A 15,340-nucleotide genomic window follows, 5' to 3' on the forward strand; every position below is an offset into this window, starting at 1 on the left:
TCCCTCTTACTTTTTAGCACTAGAAGATGCTCCAGGCTAATTTTTTATTTTCCCTTTCATAATTTTAGACCCATCCATTTCTTTAAGGAGCCCTGATTCCTTTGGAGAATGGTATTTGAAAGCCCAAATCTAGATGCTGGGCTTGCACATTGCTATTACCTTGCCACTGCTTCTAGGCTCTCTCAGTGCCTAGAGCTAAGAAATACATGTATATGTACTAACCCATGAAAACAGACCTATCTATTTATTTCTTAAAATAAGTTCATGTTGGGAGGTAAATTTTTAAGGGATTTTTGTTTGTAAGAAAACGGCTATATTTACCTTTACTCTGGATTGATAGTTTCGCTGAATATAGAATTGGATTTTAAAAGATTCCTGTAATTTTTAACATATAGCCTTGTTTTTAGGAATTCTGATCAGTATCTTTACCTGTATTCTATTCAGATCTAGAACTTTAGTGTTTTCTTCTTCCTTTCATCTTTTTATTTTTTTTTAAGATTATATTTATTTATTTGACAGAGAGAGACACAGCGAGAGAGGGAACACAAGCAGGGGGAGTGGGAGTGGGAGAGGGAGAAGCAGGCTCTCTGATGCGGGCTCAATCCCAGGACCCTGAGATCATGACCTGAGCCAAAGACAGATGCTTAACAACTGCGCCACCCAGGTGCCGCTCTTTCATCTTATTTTTAAACTGCATGCTATGGGTGCCTGGGTGGCTCAGTTGGTTGAGCGACTGCCTTCGGCTCCGGTCATGATCCTGGAGTCCCGAGATCGAGTCCCGCATCGGGCTCCCTGCTCAGCAGGGAGTCTGCTTCTCCCTCTGACCTTCCTCCCTCTCATGCTCTCTCTCTACCATTCTCTCTCTCTCTCAATAAATAAATAAAAATCTTAACAAAAAAAATAAATAAAAATAAACTGCATGCTATTTTTAAACTGCTCCACCCGCCTTTGCAAACCTGTTTACCTATTTCTTTGCTCACTGTTGTTGCTCCTTGTATTTCATTTTTTCCTCTGAATTCCGTTTCCTTCTTTCTGAAGTACAATTTTCAGTAGTTTTTTCATTGAATGTCAGTGAGTAGTAAACTCTCATTTTTTGTTGGTGTTGGGAAGTCTGCTATTACTTTAGTTGCTGGAAGAGCAGTATAACATAGTGATTAAAAGCATGGATTTTGGTACAAGACCATCTGATTTCAAGTCCTGGCTTTGCTCTACCTTACTTTTATAATTGTAAAATGGGAAAACAATAGTGGTGATCTTACAGAATTGTTGTGAGAAGTAGTTGAATTAATAAGAAAATTGCTTAGACTAGTAACTGACAAAAAGAAAACACTCAGGTGTAACTATTAAGTTTTCTCATTGTCCTTAGCATTTAGCAGTCTTACTATGACATTTAGCTGTGGATTTAGTTCTAATTGTTCTGCTTGGCTATCATGCATTTCAATTTTTTTTTCCAGCAATTTTAGGAAATTCTTACCCATTACATTTTCAAACATTGTTTCCTATTCTTTCTCTTTTTGAATATTATTTATATGTCTTAATCTTTTTGTTACATTGTCCTTTACTTTATCTCTTTGTGCTGTATGCTGAATAATTCCCCCTTCTAGTTTACTAGTTCATATAGAAAAATAAACAAGAGAAAAGATAGAGAAACTGAAAGAAAAGACTGATAAGTAATGACTAGCCCCATTAGGTATGAAAGTGTATTATACCACATTGAGAAGAGGAAGGATGAAAATTATATAGTCATCTCAGTAGATGCAGAAAAAGCATTTGACAAAATTCAACATCCTTTTATGATAAAAACTCCCCCAACAAAGTGGGCATAGAGGGAACATACAAAAGCCACATATGACAAGCCCACAGCTAACATACCCAGTGGTGAAAAGCTGAAAGCTTTTCTTCTAAGATGGGGAGCAAGACAAGATTCCCACTCTCACCCCTCCTATTCAGTATCGTATTAGAAGTCTTAGCCTGAGTGGTGAGGCAAGAAAAAGAAATAAAAGGCATCCAAATCAGAAAGGAAGAAGTAAAATCATCTCTATTTGCAGATGACAATATTATATATAGAAAACCTGAAAGACTTCATCAGAAAACTGTTAGAACTAATAAAAGAATTCAGTAAAGCTACAGGGTACAAAATCAGTATACAAAAACCAATTGCATTTCTATATACTAACAATGAATTAGCAGAAAGAGAAATTAAGAAAAAGAATAAGAAAAAAAGTAAAATATTTAGGAATACATTTAATCAAGGAGGTGAAAGGTCTGTATACTGAAAGGTATGACATTGGTGAAATAAAGTAAAGACAAAAAATGGAAAGATATTCTGTGCTTGTAGATCAGAAGAATTAATATTGTTAACCTGTTCTTATTACCCAAAGCGATCTAGATTCAATGCAATCTCTATCAAAATTCTAATGGTATTTTTCATAGAAGTAGAACAAACAATCCTAAAATTTGTGGGGAACCACAAAAGGCCCCAAATATCCAAAACAGTCTTAAGAAAGATAAAGGTGGGGAGGCATCACCCTTGCTGATTTCAAACTGTATTACAAAGCTATAGTAATCAAAACAATGTGGTATTGGCATAAAAACAGACATATAGGTCATTACAACAGATTAAAGAGCACAGAACCCATGCATATTTGGTCAATTAATTCATGACAAAGGAGCCAAGACTACAATGAGGAAAGAACAGTCTCTCAATAAATGGTATTGGGAAAACTGGACAGCCACATACAAAAGAATGAGGCTGCTCCCTCTCTTATACCATACACAGAAATCAACTCAAAATGGATTAAAGACTTGAGTGTGAGACCTGAAATCATAAAACTCCTAGGAGAAAGCATGGGGAGTAAGCTCTTTGACATCATTCTTGGCAGTGATTTTTTGGATTTGACAGCAAAAGGAAAAATAAACAAGTGGGACTACATCAAATTAAAAGGCTTCTGCACAATAAAGGAAACCAACAGAATGAAAAGGCAACCTATGGGGAAGAAAAGAATAAAGTCATATATCTGATAAGGGGTTAACATCCAAAATATGTAAAGAAGTTATATAACTCAATAGAAAAAAAAAAAACAAAATCCAATCCAATTAAAAACAAGCAAAGGAACCGAATAGACATTTTTCTAAAGAAGATCTACAAATGACCAACAGGTATATGAAAAGTTACTCAAAATCACTAGTTGTCTGGGAAATGCAAATCAAAACCACAATGAGATATCACCTCACACCTGTTAGAATGGCTAAAATCAAAAAGATAAGAGAGAACCAATGTTGAGGAGAACGTGGAGAAAAGGGAACCCTTGTGCACTGTTGGTGGGAATGTAAATTGACTAAGCCGCAATGGAAAGCAGTATAGTGGATCCTCAAACAATTAAAAATAGAACTACTATATGATCAAACAGTCCTCTTCTGGATATGTATCCACAAGAAATGCAGACAGGATCTTGAAGAGGTAATCTCCATTTCTGTGTTCATTGTGGCATTAATTCACAGTAGCCAAGATATGGAAACAACCTAAGGGCCTGTCAATGGATGAAGGGATAAAGATGGATTAAGATGATGTGGCATGTATATATGAATATGAACATGAAATATTATTCATGTATGAGAAAGATGGACATCTTGCCATTTGTAACATGGATGGACCTTGAGGGCATTACACTGTGAAATAAGTCAGACAAAGAAAAGTACCGTGTAATATCACTTAACGTATGGAATCTAACAAAGCTGAACTCAGAAACAGACTAGAATGGTCAACGGGGCCAGGACTTGAGGGAAAAGGGGAGATGTTGATCAAAGAGTATAAACTTTCAGTTACAAGATGAGTAAGTTCCGAGAATCTAATGTACAACATAGTGATTGTAGTTGATGATATTTTATACTTGAAAGTTGCTAAGAGTAGATTTCAAATATTCTTGTCACAAAAAGGAAACGGTAATTTTGTGACATGATTCAAGTGTTAGCTGTAGTGGTGATTTTGCAGTATATGTGTTTTAAATAACATTGTATACCTTAAAGTTACACGTTGTTCTATGTCAATTATTTCATGATAAAACTGGAAAAAATACAATGCTACAGTAATTAAAAATGTGATATGATGCATGACTTGATAGGCAGATAAATGAAAGAGTATAGAGCTTCCAGAAATAGCCTCAACACATGTAGGAATTTAGTGTTTGGAGAAGGTGGTGTTTCATATCTCCAGGAGAAACATGGATTATTCAATAAATGTATTAGAAGAAACTATTAGACATTTTTTTAAAAATTTAGATGTGGGAAAGGCTTTTCTGTGTATGATACAAACTGAGAAGCCATAAAAGTAATACTGATGTTTGTAAAAGTAAATTTGTGCTTGGCAAAAACTGCCTGAAACAAAATGAAAAGTCAAGAGTTCAACTAGGAAGAATATTTCCAACTCATTGCAAATTAAAGTCTAATTTCCCCAATAGATAAATAGCTGTTTCAAATCAATTTTAAAAATCCTAGAGTTAATAAAAACGTAGGTAAAGAATATGGATATAGTTCACAGAAAAAGTGGCATTTAAATATAAGAATATGAAAAATACAAAATAGAATTCATTCATAAGAAAGATACAAACTTAAGCTCTACTGAGATATTTTTCTCCTGTCAGATTGGCATAGATCCGTGATTTTCAATTCTGGGTGCACATTGTAGTTACCTAGAAATATTAAAAAAGATACTAATAACAGTCTCCAGGTCAAATACTCTCTGAGTGTGTCATCGGCATTGTTACTTCTTAAAAGATTCCTAGATGATTCTAACATGCTGCTAGGGTTTAGAACCACGGACATAAATTTAAAAGCTTGGTGGCTTACTATGTTGATAGAATAAAGGGAAAAAGTTGTCTCTCATGCATTGCTGTTATATGTAAATCTGTCCAACTTCTATGGAGGGAAATTGGCAGTATTTTCAAATTTACAAATGCATGCTTATCCTTTGACCTAATTCCCTTCTAGATATTTTCTTATACTTGCACAAGGGCAACTTTGTACAAGATTACCCACTGTAGCATTATTTGTAAAGCAAAAAAACTAGAAATATTCTAAATGTCCATGGGTTAGGTAACTACTTAAACACATTATGATAGCCCATTCAATTGAAGTACTGTCCCGCCAAAGAAAGCACAAGGAAGCTCTTTATGTGGTGATATAGAATGGTTTCTAAAACATGAAATAAAAAGCAGGGTACAGAAATCTGTATTGTGCTACCATTTGTGTAAGAAGGAAGGAGATGCATTTATTTGCTAATGAAGGTATAGGACATTATTGCAGAGATACACTAGAAGTTGCTAAATTGCGTTTGCCTCTGAGAAGAGGAGCTGGATGACTAGGGGCAGAAGTGGGTGGGAGACTTGTAAATTGCACAAGTAGTAAGTGATAGAGCTGGAATTTTGAATCTTGGATTCCAAAGTGGATGTGTTTCCTTCCCTCCTTCTCCTTCAAGTAACTATATACAAAGGCTTTCAAAATTCTTAAGGCCTCTTTACTTTCCATTAGTCAGGTATAACTCTCTTTCATACGATTCACAAATACCGAATATTGCAGTGTTTTCTTTAAAGTGTAGTACTTTGAGATACTTCAAACTTGAATTGAAATGAATTGTTGCCGGTCATTTTATTTCTTTAAAGCTCCAAACTAGTGGTCGTCTGCCTACTTATATCATCCAGTTAGCCCATAATTGCATTAATTTTTTTAGAGGAGGATATTGGGGAAAACAGCTTTTGTCTTTTATACAAACATTAATTTTTTTTTTTTTAAGGTTTCCGTGGGTGAACTACCAAGATGACAATCTCAACATTTCGATTCCAGTGTTTAGTATTCATGGCAATCATGATGATCCCACAGGGGTAATTATTGGGTTCTTACAGTTTGTTGTCACTTTAGTTTGCGGAAAGCGTTCTTGTTCTTCCCAGAAATTTTTAGTCAAATTGAGTCAGAAAGTGAAGTTGACTTTGTACATTCATATAAGCTTTTATACTGCTTTTTAGATAATTTTCTAAAATCTGGATTAATAATTGGTGTGTGAGGTATGCTTTTATTTCATTAGTGCTGAGGTTGACAATAAGTAACCAGGAGTAGGAATGAATACCTAACATTTGTATAAAGCTTTATAGTTTACCTGATGTTTTTGTGTCTCTTACCTCAAAATCTTACCTGTAGGAAATGATTTCTCATCAAAAGTTTTAAATCTAAATTAGATCATCTTATTGCCTGTTTGATGGGGAAGCAATAATAGAGGTCCTGCACTTAAAATACCTTTTTGTTTTATCTGATCATTAATATCATAAATCATTAGTTGCCTAGTTTTTTTTTCCCCCATGACTTAAGAGGTCTGCTTAATATTACAAAGCACTTAATTCAGGGCTGGTTTTTATTAATTAATTATTTATTAAAAAATTTTTTTAAAGATTTTTTTATTTATTTTTTAACAGAGAGAGAGACAGCGAGAGAGGGAACACAAGCAGGGAGAGTGGGAGAGGGAGAAGCAGGCTTCCCGCCGAGCAGGGAGCCCGATGTGGGACTCGATCCCAGGACCCTGGGATCATGATCTGAGCCGAAGGCAGGTGCTTAATGACTGAGCCACCCAGGCGCCCTAATTTATTTATTTTTTAATGCTGGTCTTGAACTCATGCCTCTGAGATCGAGACCTGAGCTGAGATCAAGAGTGGGACATTTAACCAACTGAGGCACCCAGGTGCCCCTGGTTTTTATTTTTGGTGGCCAAGACATCATAAGTATTTTTTTTTTTTTAAGATTTTATTTATTTATTTGGGGGAGAGAGAGAGTGAGTTGAGTATGAGCAGGAGGAGGAGCAGAGGAAGAAGCAGACTCCCCACTGAGCAGGGAGCCTGATGCGGGGCTCAATCCCAGGACCCCAGGATCATGACCTGAGCCAAAGGCAGATGCTTAACCGACTGAGCCACCTAGGCACCTCACATCCTAAGTTTTGATGAAATGTTAACTTTATATTTAACACGTGGTTCTAGTTGCAGTAGGTCATTTGTAATTGAAGAAAGGTAGCAAGTACTTACACTATCGTAATTTTGTTTTGAGAAGGCACTATCTTAATCTATGTTTTAGTTAGTATATGGGATATACTTTAATAGGTAATGTGATATGTAGATTACTTCTTTTTAGTTATACATTAATATTCTTTGAAAATATTTTGCATAGGCAGACGCACTCTGCGCCCTGGATATTTTAAGTTGTGCTGGATTTGTAAATCACTTTGGACGTTCAGCGTCTGTGGAGAAGATAGACATTAGTCCAGTTTTGCTCCAAAAAGGAAGCACAAAAATTGCTCTATATGGCTTAGGTAAGATGATTTTATTTTACTGTTTATGTCAATAAATAGTTGTTTAAACAACAACTGAAATCAAATTCTGGAATTAACTTTGTTGCTGTATGGAAAAAAGTGAGACCATTCTAATTATTCCTGATGCGTGACTATAAAAAGTGATAGAAGGTTTTGGTTGAAATTTTTTATATTTAATAAGGACCACTACATCTTTTAATAGCAGTTTTGGTTAAAAAAAATTGCTTTAGTTTCTGTTGTTGATCTTTTTCTTTCTTTTAGACTCAGATATAGAATCCTGAATGTTAGAATTATAGAGTAATTTGAAAAGCTGCATTTTGGTATCTTGGAAGTCTTTGAAATGTCTGAAGCTTCGCTGTCCAGTACAATAACTACCAGCTTCATATAGATACTGAGCACTTAAATGTGGCTGGTCTGAATTTAGATACGCTGTAAATATAAAATCACAGGAGATTTCAAAGACTTAGAAAAAAATGTAAAATACTTTATTAATATATTAGCTTAAATTAATTTCACCTGTTTCTTTTTACTTGTTTTAATATGGTTATTAGAAAATTTAAAATTACATATTTGGCCTGTGTTAGAGGCTCACTTTGTATTTTTGTTAGACATTGCTAGCTCAGAGCTGTCATCTGTAATGCTCAGAATATTTGCTTTATCAACTTGGCTATCTTCAATTTATTTAGTGTCCAGTAGGTGAAAACCTATTTGCTAGGCTTGATTCCATATGAACAAAAAATCAAAGAATATTTTATTTAGAGTGCATTCAAAGTCTGTTGAGTCTTCCTTGGATTAAGTTCAGCTTGATACTTTGTTTTATGAATGCTATGGCTTTGCTGTTTTTATTGTGTATAATTATAAAAATTATATTTCTGGGTGCCTGGGTGGCTCAGTTGGTTAAACAACTGCCTTCGGCTCAGGTCATGATCCTGGAGTCCCTGGATCGAGTCCCGCATCAGGCTCCTTGCTCAGCGGGGAGTCTGCTTCTCCCTCTGAGCCTCCCCCTTCTCGTGTTCTCTCTCTCATTCTCTCTCTCTCTCAAATAAATAAATAAATAAAATCCTTAAAAAATTTTAAAAAAATAATAAAAATTGTATTCCTTGTTAAATCATGAACCCTGAGAGAAATTAGGAAAAATTTCACACTGTAGCCTTAACATAGTTTTTATATTTTTGAGTGATTTTAATATAATAGAAGCTGAGGAGACTTTATTTACTTCATTCAAGTTTCTGTGTGTATATGTGTGTATATTTTATTTTTAAGATTTTATTTATTTACTTGCCCAGTTGAGAAAGAGCACAAGCAGGGGGAGCAGGAGAGGGAGACGCAGGCTCCCCGCTGAGCAGGGAAGCTGACTGGGCACTCCATCCCAGGACCCTGAGATCATGACCTGAGCCAAAGGCAGACACTTAACCGACTGAGCCACCCAGGAGCCCCTCTTTGTATATGTTTTTAAAAGAATAATTATGGGTGGTTTATGTAAATACTTAACCCTAGGGAACTTTTACAGTCTTTGTCCAGTTTTCATGATTTCTTTCTTTTTTTTTTAAGATTATTTATTTATTTATTTGAGAGTGAGAAAGAGCACAAGTGGGGTGAGGGTCAGAGAGAGAAGCAGACTCCCCGCTGAGCAGGGAGCCCGATGTGGGACTTGACCCCGGGACTCTGGGATCATGACCTGAGCCGAAGGTAGACGCTTAATGACTGAGCCACCCAGGCACCTCATGATTTCTAAAAAGTAGAAAAGCATCATGGTTATCTATATTTTAGAGATAGGAAAATGAGATCAGAGTGTTATGTCTGATTTCCCAAATGGTAGAGCAAGAAGTGAAATATATATATATTTTTAAAGATTTTATTTATTTATTTGAGAGAGAGAGAATGAGAGAGCACGAGAGGGGGGAGGGTCAGAGGGAGAAGCAGACTCCCTGCTGAGCAGGGAGCCCGATGCGGGACTCGATCCCGGGACTCCAGGATCATTGACCTGAGCCGAAGGCAGTCGCTTAACCAACTGAGCCACCCAGGCGCCCATGAAATACGCTCTTTTAAAAAGATGCTAACAGGTATTTTAATCACTGCAGTGCTAGGGATCATATCTGCAGAAAATGGTGATCTCCTACTTTCAGACTAAGCCAGATCCCAATATGCCTCAGGCACTGCCTGGAGCATTGCTGAGGTCATCCATTTTCTCCCAAACTCTCATTTCCTCCTGTTCTGTTCTCCTTAACTGGATTCCACCTCCCACCCCACATTCTCACCCCAGCCCTCTCTCTACAGTTAACAGATTCTTTCATCTCACATTTCTTCTCTACTCCTGACCTATGCGGAAACTGACTGGTCCCTAAGGTTCTGTGTCCCACATGCTTCTCTCTGGCTTCTTACAGACTTTAAGGCAGAAGCGGGGGTCGGGGGAAGGAATCACTTATCCCCCTTCTCCCTGCTTGCCGCTTCCTTTCCTGTCTATAAACACCCTGCCCCCTTGAGGCTAATTGGCTAAACTGCCCTACCCTTTCCTTTCAAATTTTTCACCTACCTGCCTTCAGATTTTGTCAGCGTTCTCAAGACTTCAACACCTAAGTAGATCAACCTTCTAATGCCCTGGACTTTGTATGCCTTGACTTTTTTGTTTCCCGTTTATGTGTTCTGTATTCCACCATCTGTTCCATTGGTCACACTCTAGAAATTCTCTTTAAGAAGCTAGACTTTTTCCAGTTCTTGGCTTCTGCATTATTGGCTTTTCTTCCAAGGCCTTCCGTAATGACTGCATAAAGTAGCAACTTGTCCCCCCACTGATATTCGCCATATTAGCATCCTTTTTCCCTTTTATGATATTTAAAAGTGGAATTTGTGTGTTTAGTTGTTTTTTTGGCCTTCTCCACTAGACTAAGGTGATCCTTTGGGGTACAGGAAGAACTATTTAAAAGTTATTACATTAATAAAAAGCATAATATCCTTATTTTAAAAATATATATATAAGAATAGTGATCTACTCAGGAAACAAACTGAGTGTTGCTGGAGTGGGGGGGGTGGGAGGGATGGGGTGGCTGGGTGATAGACATTGGGGAAGGTATGTGCTATGGTGAGCGATGTGAATTGTGCAAGACTGTTGAATCACAGACCTGTACCTCTGAACCAAATAATGCAATATATGTTAAGAAAAAAAAAAGATAGGGGAAGAATGAAGGGGAGTAAATCAGAGGGGGAGACGAACCATGAGAGACGATGGACTCTGAAAAACAAACTGAGGGTTCTAGAGGGGAGGGGGATGGGGGGATGGGTTAGTCTGGTGTTGGGTATTAAAGATGGCACGTTCTGCGTGGAGCACTGGGCGTTATGCACAAACAATGTATCATGGAACACTACATCAAAAACTAATGATGTAATGTATGGTGATTAACATAACAAAAAAAGAATAGTGATCTAGTATACACATTATAAAATAAAGATGTTAAAAAGGATGAGATAAATAAATGTATTTAAGTATATCATCCTTTTTAACATTTCTAGTTTATAATGTGTATATTAGATCAAAAGTATGTATAATAAATAAAGGGATAGTGAAAAACAGTATTACTGGAAATTTTAATCAGAATTTAAGCATAGAAAACTTCAAATTTTCATTCCATGTTTTCCACATTTTGAAGGTATGTATGCCTGACATGGGAAACATTTTTTAAATTACAAGTGTCTTCTCAGCAGCTGTCATGCAAGAACCTAGAACACAATCATTTGTAAATAATGATTCCAGATTTCAAATATATCTCTAGTAAGAAAATGAAATACTTGGAGAAGCACATAATTTAGAAGGAAAACGTTCATTTTTAAACCAAGTAAGAAACCAGTTTTAAAATAATATGTTTCAGGTTCCATTCCAGATGAAAGGCTCTATCGAATGTTCGTCAATAAAAAAGTAACGATGTTGAGACCAAAAGAAGATGAGAACTCTTGGTTTAACTTATTTGTGATTCATCAGAACAGGTAAAAGTATTCTTTGGAAAAAAAAATTTTTTTTTTTAATTTTTGAGTCAAGTATTGAGGTTCCTCAAATCTCTGTTTCCAGGCTTCCATATTTCCATAAACTATTCCTTATTCTTTGAAAGTTGTCAGGGCAGGATCATGCAAAACTTACATGTGCTTTGTGTGACTGCATTTTGAAATTGATATCTGTAAAGAATATTTATGGATATTCTATATCCATACATATGGATAAGGCACAAGAATAACCATAAAATTGAATACTCTTAAATTCAGCAGAGAAGTAGAACATTACCAATACATTATCCCATGCACTTCCCTGACCCCATCTCTTTCTACATACCCAGAGGGAAGCACTATTTTTAATTTGTATTTAATCAATCTGTTGCTTTTCTTTATCATTTAATCACATCTATATCTGTCACGAGTATTTTGTTTAGTTTTGGTACAACTGGAACCCTGCTATATATTTTGTAGCTGGCTTATTATGTTCCACATTATATTACTAAGATTCATCCATTTTGATGCTAAAAGCATAATTAATTTTCACTGATCTGTACAGTTACAGTTTTTCTTGTGTTGGTGGATGTTTTGTGTTATTTCCAGAGTCTTGCTTTTTTAAACCTTTTTGTTGTGAATACTCTTACATGCATGTCCTGATGCATATATCAGGTGTTTTTCTAGAATATATTAAATATAGCTAGATCAGCTGCCTTTTGTTAGCATTTTGAGGAAGTTTGATCTATTGGTAGGGTGCAGGACTGATTGAAAGGAAGGAAGACTCGATGAAAGATTTATTGTGTGGTGACTACAGTTAAAGTGTGGAATGACGGTAGTGATGGCAGTGAAACTGATGTGGAAGGGACAAACCTGAGAAGTTACAAGGAAGAATCCAAAGGGTTTTGGGCCTGATTATATAATTTATTATGTACTGAACAGATATTTATTCAGTGCAGAATACTGTGGTACTAAAGCCCACTTAAGTGCCCAGTGAAAGGGAAGGCCTTATGAGGCAGCCTTATGTGTGCTCTCAAACAGTGGGTTTCAAAGAAGGAGCAGCAGGCCAGAGTTTTAGTAAGTGTGGTCTTCCTATAACTTGGCACCACTGGGAATTTGTGTTTCTACTTGCTTAGGGCTTCCCTGTTCTGCTACCCTTTCTACTATCCCAAAGTAGGGAAAAGTCAGAAGGAAAAATCATAAGTGACTCCAAGAACTTCAGCCAGAATGAGGGGTGGAATGGCAGCATCAAGAATGGGAACGGGTAGTATGATGTCGATAATGGTTAGTTGCTGGTGATGTTAACATTGATCATGTGATGAAGGTGGTGTATGCCAGGTTGCTCCAGGGTCAAGGTCCCATTTTCCATTTTGTAATTAATATTTTGGGAAAAATAATTGGAGGGTATATGAATATCCTGTTTGGCCTTAAAATTTTGCCCACTAATTTTAGCATCCTTTGGTGGATCTCATTTCCAGCAATGAATACTGTGGTGTTGCAGTTGTTGTTTTTTATTTTCCCTCATTCTTTCTGCATTTATTAATTGAAATTCTTCTATAAGGAAGATTTGTCCCTTCTCTCTCGTTTATTTGTTCATTTATTTATGTTGTTATGGACTTGAAGGATATTTATTTTATCCTTTGCGTTATAATCCAATACTGTCAGGTTTTTTGTTGTTCTTGCTCTAATTGTTCCAGTTTTGACCATTGAGAGTTCTTGTATTTTAGCCTCTTTGTCCTTTCATCATGCCCTCTTCCTTTTTATTTATTTATTTTTGATCATGTCCTTCACTTTCTGGTACCACAAGATGCTCCAGGCTCATCTTGTATTTTCTATCCTAGCCCTGGAATCAACCACTTTTCCACGGAGCCCTGATTGCCTTTTTTGGAGAACAGTATTTAGAAACCCATATACGGCCGATAGATGTGTTTGTTGCTGCTGGGATTCTCTTAGCCCTCAGTGATCAGACTTAAGGAAATATGTGTATATATCCTAACCCGTGAAAACACATCTGTATTTGTTAAAAACACACACGCAGGCATGAGTTTGTGCTTATTCTAACCCAGCCCGACAGGTTCATTTTTTTTCTTCTCCCTTTTTTTATGTGGGAGTTCTTTCTCTAACAGAAACCTGGATCATTTTATCTATAATATATTTACTTAATTTTTTCAATCTTGGTTGACATATAAGGTCATTTCAAAATTGCTGACCTGTACCCATGAGAAACAAATTTGCCAACTAGTGTTTATGTAAGTTATTTTTGTCTTTAGCCTTACTATATCTAGTTAAAACACCACTTCTGGACTTACTTAGGCCAGCTTCTTTTCCCCCAGCCCCTTCAACATGATTATGCAGTTCTTTTGTAATACTGTTAGGCTCATTTGTCACCCTCTGCATTCTTACATACTTTTTTATTGCTTTCATGGACTTAAAAAAACAGGGTTTGTCCTAGTGAGTGACTTTTTAGGAGCTTTTTATATTTTACTTTATTTCCAATTTGTGTCTATACATGGGCCGGTTTCTTTCTCTGGCTGAAAAAGAAAGTAGACTCTGAAGCAGAAGAGCCCATCTTATCATACAAAATATTTCCATAGGGATGTTTTGATCAACTTTTAAGTCACAAATCAGAGTCAGCCCACCAGCATAATCTTCCCTCTTCCATGAAGAGCCGGTGCTCTATGAAAGCACAGTTGCATCATATGGTATTCAAGTTATTCTGTGTTTCTTCAGTAACTGTGATTATGTCATACCCTAGATAGATGTTTTTTACATAAAAACATCCCTAGATACACGAGCCTGCGGCTTCTCTGATTTCACTTTCAGCCCTTCCTTGCATTCCTTCTGCTCTGCCATGCTCCTCTCCTTGCTGTCCTTGAACTCACTGAATACATTCCCACTTCATCACCTCTGCCATCGATCTGCTCTAGGACTCTGCCCAGGACTCAGCCCTCTGCCAAGGACTTTCTTCCCTTGCATGCTTGATCCCTCGTCGTGGTTTTCTGCTCATGTGTCGCCTGGCAGAGCAGCCTATCCTGACCACCCTCTCTGCATAGTAACATTCCTGTTCTGTGTCACTTCTCCCTTTTTCTCTTTACAGCACTTACCACCACCTGACAGATTATGTATGAGTACACAGGCACACACATGTACATACTGTATTATTGCTTGTTCCCCCACTAGCAAGGACTTTGTTCCCTGCTGTGTCTTCAGTATCTAGAACAGGCCTGGGACACCTGGCACAGAGTAGACCTGCAGGAAATATTCTTGAATGAATGAATATTGATTTGCCTTAAGTGAATGCTAGGTTGAAGTATTTGATCACTTTTACTTAAATTCCCAGTGATAAAGTCAGTGTTAGGGAAAACTTCCTTCTTGTCTTTCCTCACTTTGGGTTTTCACATATCTTTTAATAATGACAACTAATCTAGGTATAAAACTGGACTTTGCAAATCTTCCTACAGTATTTTATTTAGTATTGAAAACTCATCTCTTATGTAAGACTGAAATTCTTAACTCCCATTCTTATCAGTAAACAGACATGTTAAAAAATGGCTGGACATCTTTAGAAATTTGTTTTTATTCTACAAATTTGTTTTATTCTACAAAGACTTAACTCACTTTCATTTTCTGGCCGCCCCCCCCCCTTATATATAATCAAAACAATTTATACGTTTCACTATTGATAGAGCTCGTGCTGCTGCTTTTCTGATTTTACTCCCAGCTCTTCCCTGCATTCATTCTGCTCAGCCACACTATTGATAGAGTGCATGCTTTTCTGACTTTCCCTCCATAAAGCCTTTTGCAATCTGCCTCTCAGTAGAATTGACCAGTTTCTCTCTTGCGGCTCCTACTTGTCTGTGTCCTGCAAGTTTGTAAACCTTTTGAGGGCAGGAATTAGGTGTTATCTTTGCACCCCTAAACCCTTGAACAGTTTCTGGCACAAATAAGAGATGTAATAAGGCTTTAATGAATAGAGAAAGAAAGGTCTGTACAGCTTTACTTACTATGAAGTGTTTCTGTATC

The 15,340-nt window shown here is 36.7% G+C and overlaps 1 protein-coding gene across 5 annotated transcripts in view; it reads left to right on the forward strand.

Annotated features, from left to right (window-relative positions):
- The window catches only part of MRE11 (MRE11 homolog, double strand break repair nuclease), a 78,493-nt gene that overhangs the window by 8,760 nt on the left and 54,393 nt on the right, over positions 1-15,340 (forward strand). For all 5 annotated transcript variants that reach the window (XM_035722919.1, XM_035722918.1, XM_035722916.1 and 2 more), the window contains 3 exons: positions 5,789-5,876; positions 7,204-7,345; positions 11,209-11,323. In XM_035722919.1, the coding sequence (XP_035578812.1) occupies positions 5,789-5,876; positions 7,204-7,345; positions 11,209-11,323 (345 nt within the window). The remainder of the gene's footprint in view (positions 1-5,788; positions 5,877-7,203; positions 7,346-11,208; positions 11,324-15,340) is intronic.

This window comes from Zalophus californianus, chromosome 11 (genome assembly GCF_009762305.2).
Source record: "Zalophus californianus isolate mZalCal1 chromosome 11, mZalCal1.pri.v2, whole genome shotgun sequence".
Lineage (NCBI taxonomy): Eukaryota > Metazoa > Chordata > Mammalia > Carnivora > Otariidae > Zalophus > Zalophus californianus.